Source organism: Tilletiopsis washingtonensis, assembly GCF_003144115.1.
Source record: "Tilletiopsis washingtonensis strain MCA 4186 unplaced genomic scaffold FA09scaffold_20, whole genome shotgun sequence".
Lineage (NCBI taxonomy): Eukaryota > Fungi > Basidiomycota > Exobasidiomycetes > Entylomatales > Tilletiopsis > Tilletiopsis washingtonensis.
In genome coordinates, this window is record NW_020312017.1 from 143949 (window position 1) to 163523 (window position 19575).

Below are 19575 nucleotides of genomic sequence, written 5' to 3' on the forward strand. Positions count from 1 at the left end.
TGATGCAGAGAGAGAATGACGAGCTGGAGAGTGAGAGAGGCTTTGAGGGGCAGATGCAGGGCACAGGGGGCCGCAGAGGACGGCCGGGCGGGGCTGGCTACGTCGAGATCGACATGGTCTCCAGCGACTTGGAGAAGGCATCGTCGGAGGCATCGTTGACGCTCTGGCGCTTGGGGATGCGCAGGCCCACGGGACTGTTGGGCGCCGAGTCTTCTCCGGCCGTGCTGTCGGCGTCCGACTCGTCGGCGTCGTCGTCGTCATCGTCGTCGCTCGTCTCATCCTCATCACGCATGCTCTCCGGCGCCACGTCCTCCCATGAACGATAGAGACGCTCGACCCAGCGGCTGGACAGGCGCAGGCGATACGGGTCGAACGGGAAGAAGACGTCCAGCTCCTGCACGGCGTGTGCTGGCGGAGGCTCGCGCTGGCCGGGCAGCGTGTTGGGGTTGCGCTGCAGTTGCAGCTGCTTCAGCCCGCCCGACTCGTCGGCCATGGGCGTCGAGGGATTCTCGGCGCTGTTGGCGCCACTGCGAGCGCCGCCGCGGCGACTGTTGCTCTCGATGATGCTCCAGCAGTACAGCAGGCCCGTGTGCTCTGCCACGCCCGCAAACTGCCGCACGACCGTGGGCGAGCAGTGTGCGAGCGGGTTGAGGGGACTGGTGATGGCGCGCTGCAGCACGGACAGCCCCTCTGCCCACCGTGCGCCTCCGAGCGCAGACGAGACGACGTCAATCTCGGCCTCCTCGTCGGCATCCAGGCGCAGATCGCGCCATCGGAAGCAGAAGATGTAGAACGCCGCCTGCGTGACGGCGTAGAAAATGGCGTGAGGCCCGTGGATCGCCGAGAGTGCCTCTGTTGCGCGGGCGCTGCCCGGACGAGGCGGTGTGGAAGAGGCATGTGCGGCGAGGTGGGCATCGAGGAAAGCGCAGAGATTGAGCATCACGGCTCGACAGTCGGTGGCGCCAATGTACGAGGCGCGCGAGACGAGCGAAGCCACGTAGCTGGCAGCGACGATGCGCATGATGGTCGGCTCCTTGCCCTCGAGCGAATCGCCGGCTTCGTTGAGGCCGTAGATTGCCTTGCTCAGCAGCATGCCAAGCAGCAGATCGGCAAAGTCAGAGTCGAGCGAGGCGTGCCAGAAGAGCAGAAACTGCACGTGGCGCGACTTGAATGTCGGCAGCACGGCGCGCTGGAAGATGCCGAGCAACATCTGGAACTGGTTGCCACGCAGCGCCATGGCGCGCGAAGGCGTCGGCTGGTCCGCCAGCAGTGCGGCAGGCTTGCTCTGCGGCGACTGGCGTGCGGGCGACGCAGACGGGCTGTTGTCGCCTTCGAGCGAGCCTCTGCGCGCGCGCCCCAGCAGCCCGTTGCCGCCCTTTGCTATGTCTTCGTAGCGCGCATTCTGCTCCTCGAGATGCTTGAAGACGACGGCCATGATGCCGTCGAGCTTGGCAACGAGCTCGCGCACCGCAGAGAGACGCTTCTCGGCATCCGTCTCGCTTACGAGGCCGCCGCCCTCGGAGTCGTCGTCAGAGAGGTCGTCCAGTCCGCCATCGTCGCCGCCGTCGTCTGAGTCCGAGTCGGAGTCGGACTGGCCCTCGAGCGCCGCCTCGAAGGGATCCTCGTCCAGTCCATTCGTTGTCGCGCCATCATCCTCCTCTTCTAGCTCGTCGAGCTCGACCTGGATTTCGACCTGCGCTCCAGAGTATGAGCGGGGAGCCTCGGGGGAGGGGGGAGGGGGGGGCGCCCTTGTGGTGCAGCCACTCACATCCAGCTGCATCGCCCGATCCACCACGCACAGCAACACCGTCTCTGCCAGCTCTCCCGCATACGAGCACACCTCGAGTGCGTTGCGCACGTAGACGACGTGTGCGGCGCGCCCTTCGCGCTTGTGCGGGAAGTGCTGCACCAGCAGAGGCGCCAGCTGTGCCGGCAAGGAAGGCACGAGCGCCAGCAAGGAGCGCAGGAGCGTGTGCACGCGCGCGTACATCTGACGCCGCGGTGGCGCGGGCGTGAGGGCAAGAGAACGCCAGTCGGAGCCTAGAGTGCGACGCCCGCATGAGCGTGTGCAGGCCAAGTGTGATGCCTTCTACAGCGCGTCACTCACGAAAGCCAAGACCCTTGACTGCCCGCTTGCACACATCCCCCGTCCACTCTGCGCGCGCAGAGACGAGGGCGCAGACGAAGCGGATCCAGGCGCGTGCGAAGCTCTCGCCGCCGAGACTGGTCCAGGGCAGGGAGAGGATGGCGTCTACCAGTGCAGAGTGGCGGCGATCGAGACTCGAGACGACGTGCGTCGTCGCAGAGAGCCAGGAGAGCAAGGAAGAGGAAGCGGAGGCGCCCATGGAGGACGAGGCGGGCGAGCGGAACTGCGAGATGAGATCGTGGTATGGCGCATCGTTGCCCTGTGGAGAGCGTCAGGAGAGGCGCAGCTGTGCAGCCCAAGCAAGACCGACTGACGCGCGCACGCTCCTCAAAGACGTTATTGACGTAGGCGACGTACATGCCCTTGCGGTACTGCGGGTTGGCCGCACTGGCGAGCTTCATGCTGCCGCGCGGGCTGGCGGGCGCCAGGCCCGGCGGCTTGGCATCCTCGAGCTTGAGCAGGCCGCCGCCGCCGCCACTGCTGCTGCTGGACGCCAGTGCCGAGCGCAGCGGCTGCGCCATGCGTGCCACGGGCGCCGGCTCGCCGTCGCTGCCCTCGAGCTTGGGCGACGAGGCGGCGGCGACGGCGGCGTGCGAGCGCTTCATGCCGCGCGAGCCAGACGGCGGGCGGAGCGGCGAGGCGGACGAGACGGCGACGACCATGCAGCGCCGAGGTGGGCCGCGAGACGGGCTGCAGTGTGGAGCAAGAGGGGCACGGGAAGATCGGCGGCGGCGCGGGGTGAGCGAGATGAAGGGAAGCAAGGCCGCAGTGGCGCTGCCGTCACGGAGCATGCGCGCGCGGCGCCTCTCGCCGCCGGCCGGCTGTCCGCGCGCGCAGGTCGTGTGCGCACGCAGGCGCCGTGCCTGACCCTGAGCCGCGGCGCGGCATGGCGGCACGTGCCGCACTTTTTTGTCTGGCGCCGCGCGCGGCGGCTTTCGGGACACGAAGCTCGAAGCTTGCCTTGCTCGGCGGAGCAGCAGCGGCCCCCCCACCTTCCTCCCACTCCCATCACCATGAGCGACGCACCCGCCACGCCGCCCGCCGAGGCTCCCGCCGCCGCAGTCGAGGCCTCTGCCTCCACAGTCGAGGCGCCCGCCGCGCCGGCGCCCCTCAGCGCCGCCGGCGTGCAGGCGCCGCGCATCGACACGCTCATCCTCGACGCCGGGCCCCTTCTCACCCGCGCCGCACTCACGCATCTCGCCTCGACGTTCCTCATCCCGCCCCTCGTGCTCGCCGAGCTGCGCGACCCCGCCGCCCGCGCCCATCTCGAGGCGCTGCAGCGATACGGCGCCGATGTGCGCGTCGTCGATCCCGGCGCCAAGGCCATGCAGCACGTCGCCGCCTTTGCGCGCCAGACGGGCGACTTGCCCGTGCTCAGCCAGCCCGATCTGAGCGTGCTCGCCCTCACCTACAAGGTGGAGCAGGAGAAGCACGGCGACTGGCGCATTCGCGCAAAAGTCGGCGGCCCGGTGAGTGGAGCACGAGCCTGGATGCCACAGGTGAGATGCACGACTGACGGTGGCGCATCGCAGACTGGACAGCAGGCACACGAGGCCGCGCGCCTCGCTGCAGTCAAGGCCGACGGTGGCGCTGAGAAGGCGAAGCCTGCAGCCGCCAAGAAGCTCGCGCCCACGTCTGCCGCCACTGCCCTCTCCGCACAGGTCTCCGATCTTTCCCTCGCCGGTCCATCTTCTTCTCGGACCCCCTCGCCCGCTCCCGCCGCCTCGGCCGCCGCGGATGACGACGAGGGAGAATGGATCACGCCGCGTCCCGCCAAGCGAGTCGAGCCCATCGCCGAGCCCGAGGACGCAGGGGGCTCAGACGGCGAGGGCGAGTGGATCACCAGCGCCAACATCTCCTCGCACAAGGCCCGCGACTTGGGCCTCATTACCGCCGCAGACGAGGCGCCCTCTGTCGCCTCTCCCGCCGTCGTCGCTCCCGAGGCGCAGCAGACACGTACAAAGGGCAAAAAGGGCAAGGGAAAAGCCAGGATGACCGTGGCTTGCATGACGGGAGACTACGCGGTGCAGAACGTCTTGCTGCAGATGAACCTGGCGCTCGTGTCGATTGAGGGTGCGCGCATCGAGAAGGTCAAGAGCTGGGTGTTGAGATGCCACGCCTGCATGAAGTGAGTGTGCGCGCGGTGCAAAGGCCTCTGTCAACATGAATGGGCCACGCCGTGCTGAACAGTACGCCCCAGGATCTGCAAGGACATGGACAAGACGTTCTGTCCCACATGCGGCAACCCCACTTTGCTTCGCACTGCCGTCTCCTCGAGTGCCAGCGGCTCCGAAGTGGTGCATCTGAAGCCCAACTTCGTCTATCGCAATCGCGGCACCAAGTATTCGCTGCCCATTCCGCGCGCCTCCAAGGCGGGCGGCGCGCGCGAAGCGGTGCCCATTCTGCGAGCCGACCAGCAAGAGTGGACGCGCGGCGTGGCGCACGAGAAGGTGCGCATGGAGAAGGAGGAGAGGCGCGCGATGAAGGATGCCGAGAGAGGAGGCGACGGCTGGAGCTCGCGCTACCAAAACGTCGAGGATCTGAGTGTGCTTCTGGCGGGAGGCACGGGCAAGGAGCGGAGGGAAGAGGGAGGCCTGCCTCGCCTGGGCATCGGCCGCAAGAATCCAAACGAACGACGCAGACCTCGTGCCTAGGCGCTCTCCCTGGTTCCCCTCGGCTTTCACACTCACTCGCTTCGCTACTCCCCACGCAAATCCATCTATTGCCCCCCCCCCCCCTTTCTCTCGCGTGACATCCCCACCCTAGGCGCCAAGCCGCGCGTCGATGCTCTTCTTCTCCAGCACGCCCTCGCGCACGTCGAGCACCTTTGCAATGTCGCTTGCCGTGCTGAAGTGCGACATTGCCGAGGCGTACAGCGTCGCCAGCTCCATGGACGACGTTGGCGGTGCCCAGCTGTTGCGTGCGCATAGCGTCAGCGGCGCCTGAGCGGAGAGACAGGGCGCGGACACGCACTAGATGATGACCAATGGCTGTAGGCGAGCAGAGTCAGCGCTGCAAAGAGCTATCGAAGAGGCGTGGCATCCACAACTCACGTACGACTTGCGCCCATCGCGGTGCTCGAGCTCGTACGACATGACTACGAAGCGCGGCGAGTTCTCGGGAAGCTCTGTGTGCGAGAAGAGAGAGGGGGGAGAAGGGGGAGGGCACAATCAGAAGCGGACTCGCATGTGTGCGGGGGCGCGCTGCAGGCTCTTGCCCCACCGCGCTGTGCTCCCCCGCCCCTCCTCCTTCTTCCTCGGTGCCAAGGGCGCACCACCGCGGCGTGCCCTCCCTCGCGCATTGCCCGGCCCATGCGCGCTTGTCCTGCCCTGCCCGATCGCCTTGCCCATCCCGACCCTCGCCTCTTCAGCCCCCCCCCCCCCCCCCCCCCCTCCCCCCGCACACTCACCCTCCTGCAGCTCGTCGAGCGCAATGCCCTCAAACTCCTCCTCAATCTCCATGCGCAGCGTCTTCTTGTCGATCTTGACCACCAGAGCCGCGGCGCCGACGGAGCGCTTGCCCATGCGGAAGGCCTTGAGCCGCTCCAGCAGGTTCGTCGGGATGTCGACCGTCTTCATCGACATTGCTGCGCGAGAAGAGGGGGGAAAGGGGGTGGAGGTGGGAGAGGGAGGTGGGACGTGCGCGCGGCGAGACGTGCTTCCAACACCGCTTGCCGCGGGCGCGGAAAGGGAGCGGGCGCGACGCCCCTTCTTCCCGTGCCGCCTTCGCTGCTCGCCGCTTCCCCCGCAGCCGCTGCACGCTGAACTCTGACTCCGCTCCGCCACAACCGTCGGTCGCCATCGAAGACTCGCGCTCACTTCACACGTCAACAGCACGCACGATCTCCGGGGCTCCGAAAGGTATCTCATGCGGCATCAGCTCGAGGCAGGAGGTTGTACAACGCAGCACAGCCGACATAGGGGTGATGCGACCGCGTCGTGCCAGCACAAGAGCGAGCGCCGCGTTCCAGGGGATCCAGGGGGATGAGAGAAGGCAGGTGTACAGCAGTGCCCGAGACGCATGATCTGCGTAGGTGTATGGATGCAGGATGTCGGGGCAGCTCGCTCGGCCAGCGTCGGATGCATGTGTGGGCGACGCCGCGCCGGGCAAGGGGGGTATGGAAGGGCGAAGAGAGGAGAGAAGGGGCCTCAGAAAGTGGCACCGAGCGGCGCCACGGGCAGCAGCGTCACGACGCCCATGATGGGCAGCGAGTTGCCGTCGGTGACGACCTGGAAGGACACGGCGCACGGCAGCTCGCACAGCTGTGGCGGGCCCGACGCCACGGCGCCCGACAGTGGCTGCGGCAGGGCTGGCTGGGCAATGACGACGCGGCCGGCGGCGCGGATGACCTCGTTGGAGCGTGGACCTTGCAGAACCTGCGCGTATCGCTGGCGAGAGAGAGGGTGTCAACATAGCTCGCCAGAGTCGCAGACGAGGATGGCCTCACCTCGTACACATACGCCGCCAGGTCGGCGCTGAAGACATCCGTGAGGCCGGCTCGGTTGGGATGCAGCTGCGAGGCGTCGAGCTGGAGCATGTCGAGCAGATGTGAGTTTGCATCTGTGTGATGTGGTCAGCGCTGCGCTGAACGAGAGAGCCAGCTCTGCTAGGCGGGAACGCACCACAAATGTCGCCCCAGCGCTTCACCAGCAGCATCGGCGCCGACACGCTCTCGAGCACGGCGTGCTTGTAGTGCGCATACACGCGCGCAAAGTCAAAGTCCTGCCGTCGGCGTTCGGCCTCGTCGAGGCCCATCGTGCGCGGCTGGATCACGGAGCGCAGGCCCTCGACGGCCGCGAGCATGCGGCTGCGATGCGAGGGCGTCCAGGAGCTCGAGAGCGTGCCGCGCTCCAGCCAGCCCTTGAGACGCTCGTACTCGGTGTTTTCCCACGGCAGCGGCGCCAGGGCCTCCTGCATCGGCAGGCCGCTGGCCATGGGCTGCTTGCCCGGCAGCTTGAGGTTGAACGCGACGGGCTGTTGCGGCAGCAGACCGTCGCTGAAGCTGTGCAGCGAGTCGCCGGCACGGCCCATCTCCGCCGCGTCGGCTGCCGCGTGGAGCGCAGGCGCAATGGGCTGCAACGTGCCGTCGGCCAGGCGGAAGCATCCGACGGGTGTCAGCAGCGGCTGCTGGTGGTATGCTGACGTCTCGTCTGCATGGCCCGGCTGTCGACCCTCGTTCTGCCCGGCCGCGCCCTGCGCATTGGCCTCCTTCAAGAACGTCTCGAACGGCGTTAGGCCGCCCATGAGGCTATGTCCGGGCGTGACGCCACTGCCGCCGGGAAAAGAAGCCCAGAAGAGCTCGCCGGCTGGAATGTGCAGGTCGCCGCCGGGCGAGAGCTGTCCCAGGTTGAGAAGCGGGCCGGCATCGTGGTGCGAGTCATCTCCGGCCAAGCCAGGCACGGAGAACGTATGCCCCGTGACGGCGGATGCATGGCCCAGTGACCGCGGCAGTGCGATCGTCGATGAGCTGGGCGATGAGGTGACCGAGTCGAAGCCCGGCACTCGTAGCAGCCGCGCTGCATGCGAAGAGGTGCGAGCTGGAATGCTCGGCCCTGGATCGACTCGCAGCGTGGACTCCTCGCCGCCGTTCATCGTCGCTCGTCGAGCAGCCTTGATTGCCTTCTTAGGACTGGCTGGTAGCGTGCTCGAGGAAGCCACGGCAGCTGTCGTGCTGCTCGATGGTGGACTGAGCGACTTCTTGGGCCGCACAGACGCCGCACTGTGGCTCCGTGGCTTGCCCTTCTTGGTGGCTGGTGCAGCGGCAACAGGCGTGACTGTCGATGAAGACGCAGAGGCCGTGACGCCGGCTGGCTCCTCATCCGCGCACATGTGTGGGATGCCCCGCTTGACGCAGCGCCGGCATGGCCGCTCCTCGTCGCAGGTCATGTGGGAACGCTTGCAGAACAGACAGGCCTTGGCGACCTTGGAGCGCAGACGGTCAGCAAGCAGCCTTGGTGACACGGACACGATGCTCACCTTCTTGACCTTCTTCCGCTTCCCACTCTCTTCTTCCAGCGCTGACGCGCCTGCTGACGTGCCAGCGTCAGAGCTCCGATGTGCTGCCTGCCTGGTAGCGATGCACTCACCTGGCGGCGCCATATCCGCCTCGCCTTTGCTCCACTTGCGCTTCGGCGGCGAGGCGACGGTGGCATCGCGCGAAGTCTCGCGCGGCTGCGGCTTGATCTCCGCCAGCGAGATGCCACCGAGGTCCTGCAGATAGCGGAAGAGCTTCCTTGGCCGGCCCCGGCGCGTCAGGCCGCGGACGGCTGTCTCCGTTGCCGAGCCATCGGTGCTCGGCTTTGCCGCCGCCTTGCGAGCCTTCGACGAGGCACCAGCATCCGCCGCACCGCTTGGCTTCGACGGACCTGCCTGATTTGCGTCGGCCATCTCCTCATCCTCATCGTCTTCCTCCTCTCCGTCGCTGTCGGACTGCTGCTCCAATACCTCGTCGCCGTCATCGCTGTCCTCCTCTCCCTCCTCATCCGGCATGCCTGGCAGGCGAGCAAAGGCGAGGCCACTGCCAATCTTGCCAAACGGCAGCTCGAACGGCGAGTCTTCGGGCGTCGGCGGCTGCGCCGAGGACGCGGATGACGCTGTCGTGCCGCTGCTGTAGCTGTCACTGCGCGGCGGCGGCGCGAGCATGACGGGCCACTGCAGTGATCAGCGCTGATCAGAGGAGTGGACGGCGAGTGGGGGCCTGAGTGCTGGGTGGGCGGCGAGGCGTGGCGGAGGTGGGAGTGGTGGTCAAGTCGCAAGCACAAGCGAGAGGCTGGAGAGTGCAGACTGCAAAGCGGAAAGCGGCACCGAGACGCCAACCAGCACTGCAGCGGCAATGTCGAGGCCGGCGAGCAGGCACTTTGGCCGCTGCTCGAGAGCTCGGCGGATAGGAGAGCGCCACGGCCGACGGGCGCCACTGGACTGGATGCTGGGATGTGCAAGAGGCCGAGCAAGGTGTGCAAGGGCACCGACAGGGCAGGTGCACCTCGACAGCGAGGTGGCCTTCGCCGTTCGGGAGCTCGCGTCGCAATGCAGCAGCAGCAAGACATTGCGGCGCTATCGCCCGGCGCTCCCTCGACCGCATGTTGCGCCTTCTGCTCTCAGCGTGCAGCAGCAGCAGTACTCTCCTCCGAAGGCAGCGCAGCAGCACGGCGAGCTTCGAGGTGCGGGGAACGGCAGACAGAGAGTGTCTCCGATAGTGCCTGCGCCGCTGCCCTCTCGCATCCCCTCCGCGGCCGGCGGAGGCCCATGCGCCTGCCGCGGGAGCGCTGGCCCTCCGCACCACGCCCAGAGTGTCTCACTCATGACGCCGTGCCTGCAGCCAGCTCTGGCGCCGCTGGATGGTGTCCAGCAGGGTCCAGCTGCCGGACGGGCAGGGCGGGCAGCATGCCTGCGCAGGATCGCTGTGCATGACTGCTCGAGGGCCCCACGGACAGGGCATCGCGGCCGGCACAACAGAGAGCCAAGTCCGTGCATCCGGCCTGCATGTGGTGCGGCCGGTGAAAGAGAGGCGCAGGTGCAGCACGCAGGACAACGACGAGCAGCTCGAGATGCAGGGTGCTGCCCGTGGGCGAGTGCCGTGCCCTTTCAGCAGGAAGGAGGCCTGCGGGCATTCTGCTGCCGCTTCTAGCTGCGCCATCTCGACCTCCGTCTCCCGACACAAGCGCCGTCTCGCACATCGCAAATTTTGGCGCAGTGCATCCCCTTCCTCGTCCCTCGCAGTGCCCCTCGGAGGGGTGCGGCGCGCCGCGGTTCGGCCGCCCTTGTGAGAGCAGGCCGACGCCTTTTGAAAGGTCGATGCGCTGCTCAAGGTTGCTGCTGCAGTTGTGCCGGCGGCGGTCGAAGCGGACCTTTCTCCTCGCGCTGCCGCGCGCCGCTGGGCTGGGCAGCACGAGGATCGCTGCTGCAGCGCGACAGCACGGCCGCGATGCTGGTGCTGCGCTGGGAACAGCAAGAGAGAGCGCCGAGGCAGCGCTCCTGGCGCTGCAGCTTAGCGCCGCGCACCGGCAGCCGAGTCCGGCAGGTGCTTTGGCCGAGGCGCCCATGTGACGGCGGGCATCGCCGGGGCTGCAAGTCAGGCACCTGGCGCTCGCTGCGCATCGCAGCGGAGTGCTGGGCGGAGCCCTGGGCGCGGGAGTGGCGCACGGTGGGAGAGAGGGTCAAGCTGAGGTCGCCGACACGCCACGGCCGCCACCGCCCTCGTGCCTGCTTGTGCTCGCCGCCATGCGCAGCGCATGGCCGCTGTGGAGATGCGGGGAAGGCGCTCCTGCTGCTGACACTCGAGCAGGCGGCGATGGCTGGCCTCGCAGCCGCAGATCGGCTGCCATGCTGGGTTGGATGCCATGCCATGCCGCCTTGTTTGCACGGGCGCCACACGGCAGCACCGTGAGAAAAGCCAGCCGGCCGCTCTGCCGCCATCCTTGCTGGATGCGCCTTTCGAGGAGCCCTACTGCGCACCTAAATTTGGGTGCGGCTCAACGAGCTCGGCCAGGAGGTCAGATTTCAAATCTTGCCGGCAGGGCTGCTGCAGCGACGATCGCTTCCACGCGCGTGCGGATGCGGCGCAGCGTGGGCAGAGGCAGCTGCAGAGGGCGCGATCCAGTCAGAGGTGATCGGCGCAGCAGCTCGGTGTCCGCGCTGCCATCGGACTTGGCGGCATCCGCCTCGGCCAACGCCGCACTGAGCCCTGGCTAATTTCGAGCCCTGTCGCGCGAGACCGCCTCCCCGAGGAGCCTGGATGCTCTTCGCTTGGGCGCTCCGCCTTGGCCGCCCCAAAGCCTCGCATGAAGAGGGGCTGAAACGACTCGCTGAATTGCGTCGAGGCAAGGTCGCGCGAGCAGGGCAGCCAGTTGCTGGAGCCTGTCGCCGAGGGCAAGCTGCCACCTCCCTGCCGACGGATCCGAGAGGGCTCATGCTGCGCGGGTCTCTCGCTCGGCTGCATCCTGCGCAATAAAGAATTGCCTCACTGTCCATTCCGCTGCATGCAGCACGGTGCCTGAGTCGTCGGAGAGCATCGCTCATGTCGAGAGCGCTTGCGGAGCTGCAAGCGCGCGCTCGGCCACCTGCAATGCCCTGCACGACGCCGCCGCCGCTGACGCCGACGCGCACGGATGTCGCTGCAGACGCTTGACCATGCCTCCACCGTGCGAGCTCTCTCTCGCATGTCAGACCCCTCTGCATCCTGGGTCTTGGGAGCTGTCAGACTATCGCATCCGCCGGAAGGAGCAGAGGGCGTCAGCGCGGCAAGAAGGCGTGCTCCAAATATAGAGGCGTCGACCGGCGTCGGCGAGTCGCAGGCGCACCAAAGACGACCTCGCGGGTGACCTCGCGAGCCGCCGCGTGGCCTCTGGTGAGCTGGAAGTTGCGTCGAGCGGCTGGTATCATCTCGTCAGCTCTGACTGCCGTCGCAATCCATCAGCAAGCCGAATTGTTGTCCAGCGGCTGCCAGAAAATGGACGACATCGAGGTGAGGCAGGCACACGGATAAGGCAGGTGCAGGGGCGTGTGTGATGTGATGCCCCGGCGTGGGAGCGGCAATCAGGCGCAGCATCACATCACAGCCGCCGTCGCGCGCCATGCAGGGGCCAGCCGCCGGCCGCGCCAATCTCGACTGCGCAGCAGCATCTCGCCTCGTCCAACACCTCCACACCCTCGCCCGCGCCGCCTGCCGTCTTCGCCTCGCTGCAGATCCGACGACTGCCCCGCTCTGCGCTCTCTCCTGCGCCAGTGGCAGCGGACGTTGAAGCAGCGAGTGGGCGCGGCCTCGCTCTCAGGCGCTCTCGCCCCACTCCTCTGACGCTCGGCGGAGCGGCGCCGCTGACCGCGCCACCCACACTCTGGCACGATGAATCTGCCACGACACACGCTCTCATCGTCCGTCGCTTCGCCAGCGTTTGTCTCCGCTCACTTCTGCGCCGCCGAGACGTCAAGGCAGGGCGCTATCAGCGCGGCTGCGGCACCTCCACTTGGCAGAGCAGCGGTCGCGCTCGGCCCCCGAGAGCCAGCCCAAGCTGCGGAGCCGGATAGCCATGCGGCTGGACGGGACGGCGATGTAGAGGGCGCGTCGAACCTCTTCGCCTGCGCCACAAGCTCGGGCTTCTTCGTGGCGCAGGCGGCACCGCTAAAGATCGTAGCTCGCCGAGGTGAGTGCCGTGCAGCGAGCGGAGTGCGAGGAGGGCGCAGTCTCGCTGCCGGCGGAGCACAGTACTGACTGAGATGAGCATCACAGACTTCCCGGCTGCTCACGGCGGGCTCAGCCATGCAGCAGCTGTCGATGACAGCTCGCTGCTGGTCCTGGTCGGTGGAGGGCGAGTGCCGCGCTTTGCGCCGAATAAGGTCGTGCTTTGGGACGAGGCCGCCGAGGTGGTCTCCTCGAGGAAGCCGCCAGAACCAGCACAGACTGCGTACGCCTCGTCTTCGACTCAGGCCTCTACGGTCTTCTCTGCCGGCTCAGGCATCGACCGCGAGAGCCTGTCCGGTCGCGTAGATGCCAGCCAGCATGCAGCACCGCAGCGCGACGGCCACGGCAAGACTGCGGATCGGCTGACGGAAGCGGAGAGGCGCATACAAGACTGGCGCAGTACGGCGGACAGCAGGCGATCTTCGGCCAAGGGCAAGGCGCGCGCAGTCGACCCAGACGAGCTCGAGAACGACGACAGCCGCACAAGTGCATCGGTTGCGAGCCCGACAGCCTCGCTCGCGTCCTCGAGGCTGTCAGTAGCCTCATCCGCCAGCGCGCACGAGCTGTCCCAGTCGCTCTTCGACAGAGACGCCTTTGCGTATGAGGACGATCGGGACGAGCGCTCCATAGCTGCGAGCTCAGCGGGCCTCGACGACCCTTTCGCCGTCACGCCTCCACGACAGCAGTCGCCTGCTGCGGCTCGCACGCCTCGTGACGAAGCTGCGCCTGCCGCTCGCTCGGGTTTTGAGCCGCAGGCATCTTCTGCGCAGTCGCCGCGAGCGCGCAACTCGCGTCCACCACTCAGCCCAGTCGACAATGTCGTGCGCACCGAGCGTCAGGACGCCGCGAGCACAGCAGAGCGGCCTGCTGCAGTGGCGAGACGAGGAAGAGAGGTGGCCGAGCTGGAGTTCGCCGAGGCGGTCAGCGGCATTTGCGTGCGCTCGTTCAACCTTCAAGCGCAAGCGACGGAGAATGAGGCGGCGACGCGAGCTTCGAGCGATGCTCGCCGTAAGCCGAACTTTGCCGACGGCGCTGCTTCGCGCGACCGGGCTCGAGTGGACAAGGCTGTGATACTGGCTGTGCTCCTCCGGAAGCGAGCAGTGATCTTCGAGCTGGTGCCCGGTACTGAAGCCGGTGCCTCGCTCGAGATCCGTCAGCGCGCGTCGACGGAGATCAGCGAGCAGGGCACGGGTGAGTCTGTCTTGAGCCGTGACGCCCTGCTCGTGCTAACGCGATCGCCATCAGCAGGCTTGGCGGCACTCGCGCCCTTTCCTGGTCGCAGCTCAGCGCTCTTGGCCTTGCCCGGACGACAAGCAGGCCACGTGCAGCTCCTGCGCATCCCACTACAGTCGTCGCGCTCATCTGCAGCTGGAGCCACGAGCATTCTTGCAGCGCACAGTGCACCTCTAGCCGCGCTCTGCCTCTCGCCATGCGGTACATTGCTAGCGACGGCCTCGAAGCGCGGAACACTAGTGCGCATCTGGTCTACCGTCAAGCCGGCCAGCAACGGCAGCGGCCGACCACAGGTCGTTGCGACGCTGCTGCGCGAGCTTCGCCGCGGCACCGACCCGGCGCGCATCTTGAGCATGGCCTTTGCGCCCGACCGCAGCTCGATCGCAGCTGCAAGCGAGAAGGGCACGGTGCATATCTTCAACCTACGTGCCGCAGCTGCGGTGCCAAGCGACGGAGCGCGACCACCAGCATCGCCCGGCAAGGCCTTCGGGCTCAGCAAGGGTGCCAACCGCTTCCTTCCCGCGGCGCTCGGCGACATTGCATCTGCGATACCCGCCTCGATGATGCCGCGCTACTTCCAATCGACATGGTCCGTAGCGCAGTACCGCATTCCCCTGCGCAGCTTCTCGGCGCAGGGTGCCGCTGCTCTGACGCGCCCAACACGCACCAAGAAGGACTCGAGCGGCGACTCCTCCTCGACGGCGCCGGTGGGCGGTGGCGGCGCGCGCAGCACCGAAGGTGCCTGGGCCACGATGCTGGGCCGCGTCGACGACGTGAGGCGAGGCGAGCCCGGTGCGGAGGAGCGAGTCTTTCTCGCTTGGGTCCGTGCACCTCCTGCAGCCGACGCCAAGGCGGGCGCAGCATCCGCCAGCAGGACGTCGCGGCGCGAGGCTCCTCCGCTCGAGGCAGCGACGCAAGGCGGAGCGTTCCACCTCCTTGCGCTCACGACGTCGGGCGGCTACTACCGCATCTCGCTCAACGCCGACGACGCGCAGAGCGGCTCGCAGCGTGGCACTCCGCAACGCCGCTCCAGCGAGGACCTGCATGAGGCGTCCGCATCGGCCGTGCTCGACATGTACCGCGAGGACGAGGCGGCAAGCGCTGCTGAAGCGGCATCAGCGGCATCGGCGGCCAAGCGCAAGGCGCGCCAGACGCCAGAGGAGAAGGGCTGTCACCTCGAGGAATTCCGCACCTTTGGCGCCGCCGAGTCGGACTGGAGCTAGGCCGATGCGCGCAATCACAGTCTTCAGCACATTTCACGATCGGGCGGATAGGGCAGAGAGATGGTTCAGTGGCGATCCTGGCGGACCTAGAGGTGCAGCAGCGAAGCACACTAGAATCGGACTGGGGCGGGCTAGAGCAGGAACACTAGTACAGGGAGCCCGTGCTGGGTCGGAGTACAAGGAGCAGGACGCGGAGAGAGACAGCGAGAGAGGCGGGCTAGAGAAGACTGGAGAGGGGGCTATGTGCGAGGGCGTCGCGCGAGCCAGGAGGTGTGCTCGGGAGAAAGACGCGCGGGCAAAGAGGAGAGGAGTTTCGAAAGGGAAGAGAAGGAGACGTGCGGCGGATGGGCCGCTTGCGGGGTGATGTAGCGCCACGAAAGAGGTGTGGGAGCATGGTAATCTTGCAGTTGTGGTGGAGAGGAGACTCGTAGGCATAGAGGCCAGGCCCGACGGCGAGCTGGTCGCGCGCGCGTTGGGCACCGGGTGGCGACTGCGCGCTCAGGCGTCGACCTTGAACGGCTCCTCCGGGAAGCCGTCGCCGAAGCCATCGATCTTGAAGTCCGACGGGTCAGCCATGGCGCCCATGTGGTCGTCCTCATCGTCGTCGTCGCCCGACGTGGCCGTCGAGGCACGCTTGGTGCCGCCGCCGCGCTTCGTCTTGGCTGCCGGCTCGATGCCGTGCGTCGTCTCGTACTCGCGACGCTGGCGCTCGTACTCGGCCTTGTCGGCATCGGCGCGCTCGAGGTAGGGCTGCTTCTCCGTCTCGGAGAGACTGCGCCACTTGGCAGCAGCGAGCACGCTCTGCTTCGTCGTCTCCGACTCGCCCTCGAAGACCTGCTGCATCATGGCCGGGTCGGCACGGATGGCACGCAGGAAGAGGAAGTAGGCACTGAGCGGCTTCTTGGGCGCGTGCGGGTCCTTGAGGTTGCCCTTGCGGCTCTTGCCTGCCTTGCGCTGCGCCGTGCGGAATGCGTTCTCCTGCTTGATGTCCTCGGGCGTGAGGGTCTCACGCCACGCCTCCATGTCCTTCTCCCACTCGGCCTTGAGCTCGAGCGACCGCTCCTGGAACCGCTGTGTGGTAGGGTGGGTTAGCGAGGTGCTGCAGAGTAGAGCCTTCGCGCGTGACGCACCTTCTTGGCCGAGTCGGGCAGCGCAGCGTAGCGCTGGCCGGCGTCCTTGGCGACGTGCGCGACGTTGAGGCGCTCGCCAGGCTGGTTGACTTTCATCTTCTGCAGCTCCTCGGTAAAGTAGACCTGCCACGCCGACGGCGCCTGCTTCGGCGGCTTGAGCTTCGAGCGCAGCACAGCGGGCTTGGCGGCTGTGGGCGAAGTGTGAGACACGGTGATGCGGCAGGCTGCGATAGGCAACTCACGCTTCTCCTCCTTCTCCTTCTTGGCCTTCTTCGCGGGCGCAGCGGCCGGAGCCGGGGCCGGGACCTCGTACGGCGCAGCGCGCTTCGACTTGGCCGCGCCCTTGGCGGGCTTCTCGGCGGCCGGCGCCTTGGGCTCCTTCTCCTTGGCGGCCTTCTTGGTTCCCTTGGAGCGCGACGGGCCCGCAGAGCTCGCCGTCTCGGCACGCGCCGTCGTGGCAGCCGGTGCCGTCACGGCAGCAGCGGGCGAGGCCGCAGCCGGAGCGGCGCCAGCCTGTCCGAGCGTGCCGACGTTGTGCATGCCGGCGCCGACCTGCGGGTAGTGGCCGTACGCGCCGGCGTGGTGCGCCGCCTGCTGATGGCCGTACGGGTGCTGCTGGGCGCCCGGGTAGCCCGCGTGTGCGCCATACTGGTGCTGCTGGTGCGCCGCGAGGTGCTGCTGGCCGTGGTGGCCGTAGTAGCCGGGCTGCTGGTAGCTCTGGCCGTACTGGCTGGCGTACGCGTTCTGGCCGTACGGGTGCGAGCCCGCGGCGGCCGTGCCGGCGGCGCCGCCGTACATCTGCGGGCTGTGGCCGACCATGCGCGGCGAGCGGTGCTGGCCGTCGTACGAGTGGTGCGACGCGTCGGTGCCGGCGGCAGCCGCAGCGCCCGTCGACGCGTGCGAGCCGTAGCTACCGGCGATGGGCGGCAGGTGCATGTAGTGCGAGCTGCTGCCGGCGCTGTCCATGCTCATGTTGCGCGAGTGAGCGTCCATGCCGGTCATCTGGAGCATGTGTCAGTACGCGTCGGCAAAGAATAAGGGCCAGTGCGCCTCCGGCGGAGGCCCATCACGCCCAAGACGCGTCGAAGAGACGGCGACGACGCGTCCGAGGCCATCGACGACGAGCACCCCTGCATCCACCACCACACGCGCGCTCGCGACTCACCACGGCCGGGTTGAAGAACTGCTGGTGGCCAGCCGTGTCCTGGGTGCCGTAGGCGTGGCTCTGGTGGGCGCCGCCGTACGAGGGCGTGCTGCCGGCGGTGCCGGACGGGTGCTGCATGCGGCGCTGCTGCGCGTTGGCGGCTGCCTGCAGAGGCGAGGGCACGGGATCCATCTGCGGAGGGAGAGCGCGACGCGTGGTGGAGCAAGGAGAGGCAGGCACGGAGAGGAAGAATGGACGCGTCGGTGTGAGCAAGGGCTGGAGCGGATGGACGACGTGCGCGCGTGTAGTGCCGCGGACCCGACTCACGGTGATGGTGTTGCGGGTGATGCGGACTGCAGGCACGGGCGGGAAGGAGCGGCGGCGGCGGAGGAGGATGCAGGCCGGGTCAGTGTCGGTCAAGTGTTGGACTGGGACGGCGGCGGCGGAGGGAGCGCAGGCGGCGGCAGGGCGTGGGTGTCGGGAGTAGGACGCGTCGCGACGCGCGCGAAGGGCGGGCAGCGGCGGCGGCGCGGCAGAGGCAGGCAGGCCGCGCGGCCACCGCACGCCGCGGCCGCATGCAGCGCGGCGGCGGCCTCGCGCCCCACAGCTCGTGGCCCCAGCACCGGCCGCCACCCATCACAGATGACGAGCAGCAGCCAGCGCCGCCTCGACAACAGGCAGCTTGCACAGCTAGAAGCTGAAGAAGCGCGAGACAGCGTAGCGACGTGCGGATGCTGCACAGCCGGATGTATGCAGCGAGCCGACGGATGGCGACGACGAAGGCACCCGCTGCGCAGCCGTGCCGTGGAGGCGACGACGGCGCGGCGGGGTGCTCTCGGCGCACACGGCGAGCAGAGGCAGAGAGGCGCACGAGAGTGGAGCAGCGGGGCGCGCAGCGAGAGGCACTCACCAGCAGCGGTGTGCTAGTCGGCGTAGAGCGTGGGACCGGACGGCGACGACGGCGAGAGATCGGGCGCGCGACGACTGCAAGCGATGAGGCGAGGCACGGGCGCGGTGGCGACGACGGCGGGTGCGCGCGCGCAGAGGGGACAGACACGGGTGGAGAGTGACAGGTGGCGCAGGAAGAGGGGATGCACAGGCAGGGCAGCGGAGCAGGGGCGAGGCGGCACGGCGAGGGCGGAGAAGGAGACGGCCGAGGTGGGTGAGCAGGGCGCGCAGAGGCAGGCAGCGAGACGGTGCGCGAGGCAGGGCAAGCGTGCGCGGCGCGAGGCAGACGCAGACGAGCGAGCGAGCAAGGCAAGCACGCAGCGATGCAAGATCTGCAGCGGAGCGAGACGAGGGCCAAAGGGGCGCGGCGCTGCGAGGGAGAGAGGCAAACTCACGAGGTGCGTGGGCGGGCGTGCGACGAGCGGGAGAGCGGGCGCGCGCGGTGAGGGAGGGCAGGAGCTGAGGGAAGGGGACGCGCGCGGGCGGGCGGGCGCAGGCGGCGTGCTGAAGAGCGGCAAGCGGGCACAGCAGCGGGCAGAAATGCGGGTGCGCGGTGGTGGTGGGACGCAGGCGGCGCGCCTGCGCCGGCGCGCGGCCTCGCGCAGAAACGCGGGTCCGCCGGCCGCGGCCCGCGCGCTGATGCTGACTCAGGCACCTCGGCTGTGCGCCGCCGATCAGACTACAGAAATAGATCTGGCGCAATACAGTCAGGTTGTAGTGCTCGCAACTGTAGCCGCTTGCCGCAGCGCTGCCGCAGCAGCACCCTTCGAGGCAGCGAGGGGCGTTTGAGGAGCGGCGCGGCGAGGCGAGATGAGCCGCCGCACCGGCGCCGGAGCGGCTGAGGGATGCATGCACGAGCACATGGGCAAGAGCGACGAGGGCGACGGAGCAGCCTTGCGCGCAGACTCAGCCGCTGCCCGTCTCTCTCGAGGTGCTGCGAGGCGTCCAGACTGGCGCTCTGCCAACGCACGGCACCGCTCCACGGCACGGCCGCGCCCACAGATGCGCGCCGCCGCCGGTACCGTAGCCGCAAGCCAGACCGCTTGGACGCCGCCCGAGCGCCGCCCGCCGCTCAAACGCCAACTCGCAGCGACCGCATCGTGCCGCATCCAGCACCAGGCGCCTTGGCCCTCTCCGCATGCCGGCGCTTGAGCGCTGCTGCTGCTTCATGCTTGTGCTGCTGCCACTCGCGACTGCCAGCTACCGCGGCTCTGGTCCCCATGCTGCGTGCTGCGATGCTGCCGCTGCAGTACACAGCATCTGCTGCTCCATCTAATTGTCCAGGTGCAGCCACTCAGGTGCTGCGTCGCTGGTGCGCTCTTGGGACGCTTGCACCGCGGCCCAGCTCCTGCGGATGCCCGGGCGCTGTGCTACTTGCCTGCTTCAGCCCTCGGAGCTGCTGCTCTCTGTGTGTGACTAAGGATCAGAGTAAGAGTCTGAATGCTGCTGATCCACATCCTCGAGCTCGTCCACAGCATGTATCGCCGCACCGTGGGCTGCTCAGAAGCTCGTTGAGTGCAGACGGCTGCTGTGCAGCTGCGCCCGATGTGAGCACTCGGACTTGCTCCGCAGCT

The 19575-nt window shown here is 68.0% G+C and overlaps 5 protein-coding genes across 5 annotated transcripts; 2 read left to right on the forward strand and 3 right to left on the reverse strand.

Moving 5' to 3' along the window:
* Nucleotides 1-14: 14 nt before the first annotated feature.
* Nucleotides 15-2887, reverse strand: FA09DRAFT_125933 (RNA polymerase I-specific transcription initiation factor RRN3). The gene is made up of 4 exons (XM_025739057.1): nt 2461-2887; nt 2108-2405; nt 1769-2040; nt 15-1693 (listed from the first exon to the last, which is right to left on the reverse strand). Exons 1-4 carry the CDS (start codon nt 2806-2808, stop codon nt 98-100), a joined length of 2514 nt encoding a protein of 837 aa, XP_025596074.1. The 5' UTR covers nt 2809-2887; the 3' UTR covers nt 15-97.
* Nucleotides 2888-3155: 268 nt separating this feature from the next.
* FA09DRAFT_311486 (hypothetical protein) lies at nt 3156-4878 on the forward strand. The gene is made up of 3 exons (XM_025740667.1): nt 3156-3615; nt 3679-4274; nt 4347-4878. Exons 1-3 carry the CDS (start codon nt 3160-3162, stop codon nt 4798-4800), a joined length of 1506 nt encoding a protein of 501 aa, XP_025596075.1. The 5' UTR covers nt 3156-3159; the 3' UTR covers nt 4801-4878.
* A 30-nt stretch (nt 4879-4908) lies between these two features.
* On the reverse strand, nt 4909-5730 carry FA09DRAFT_362479 (glia maturation factor beta; the record flags this gene model as incomplete). The annotated part of the gene is made up of 4 exons (XM_025745478.1): nt 4909-5059; nt 5120-5136; nt 5200-5273; nt 5556-5730. 4 exons carry the CDS (start codon nt 5728-5730, stop codon nt 4909-4911), a joined length of 417 nt encoding a protein of 138 aa, XP_025596076.1.
* A 6037-nt stretch (nt 5731-11767) lies between these two features.
* FA09DRAFT_311490 (hypothetical protein) lies at nt 11768-13813 on the forward strand (the record flags this gene model as incomplete). The annotated part of the gene is made up of 3 exons (XM_025740668.1): nt 11768-12285; nt 12372-13514; nt 13569-13813. Coding segments are annotated over exons 1-3 (1686 nt in total), but the record flags the coding sequence as incomplete, so codon positions are not given.
* Nucleotides 13814-15277: 1464 nt separating this feature from the next.
* FA09DRAFT_326465 (hypothetical protein) lies at nt 15278-17245 on the reverse strand (the record flags this gene model as incomplete). Its single annotated transcript, XM_025741215.1, has 4 exons — nt 15278-15850; nt 15910-16097; nt 16152-16911; nt 17075-17245. The coding sequence occupies 4 exons, from the start codon at nt 17243-17245 to the stop codon at nt 15278-15280; spliced, it is 1692 nt and encodes a 563-aa protein (XP_025596078.1).
* Between the last annotated feature and the right edge of the window lie 2330 nt (nt 17246-19575).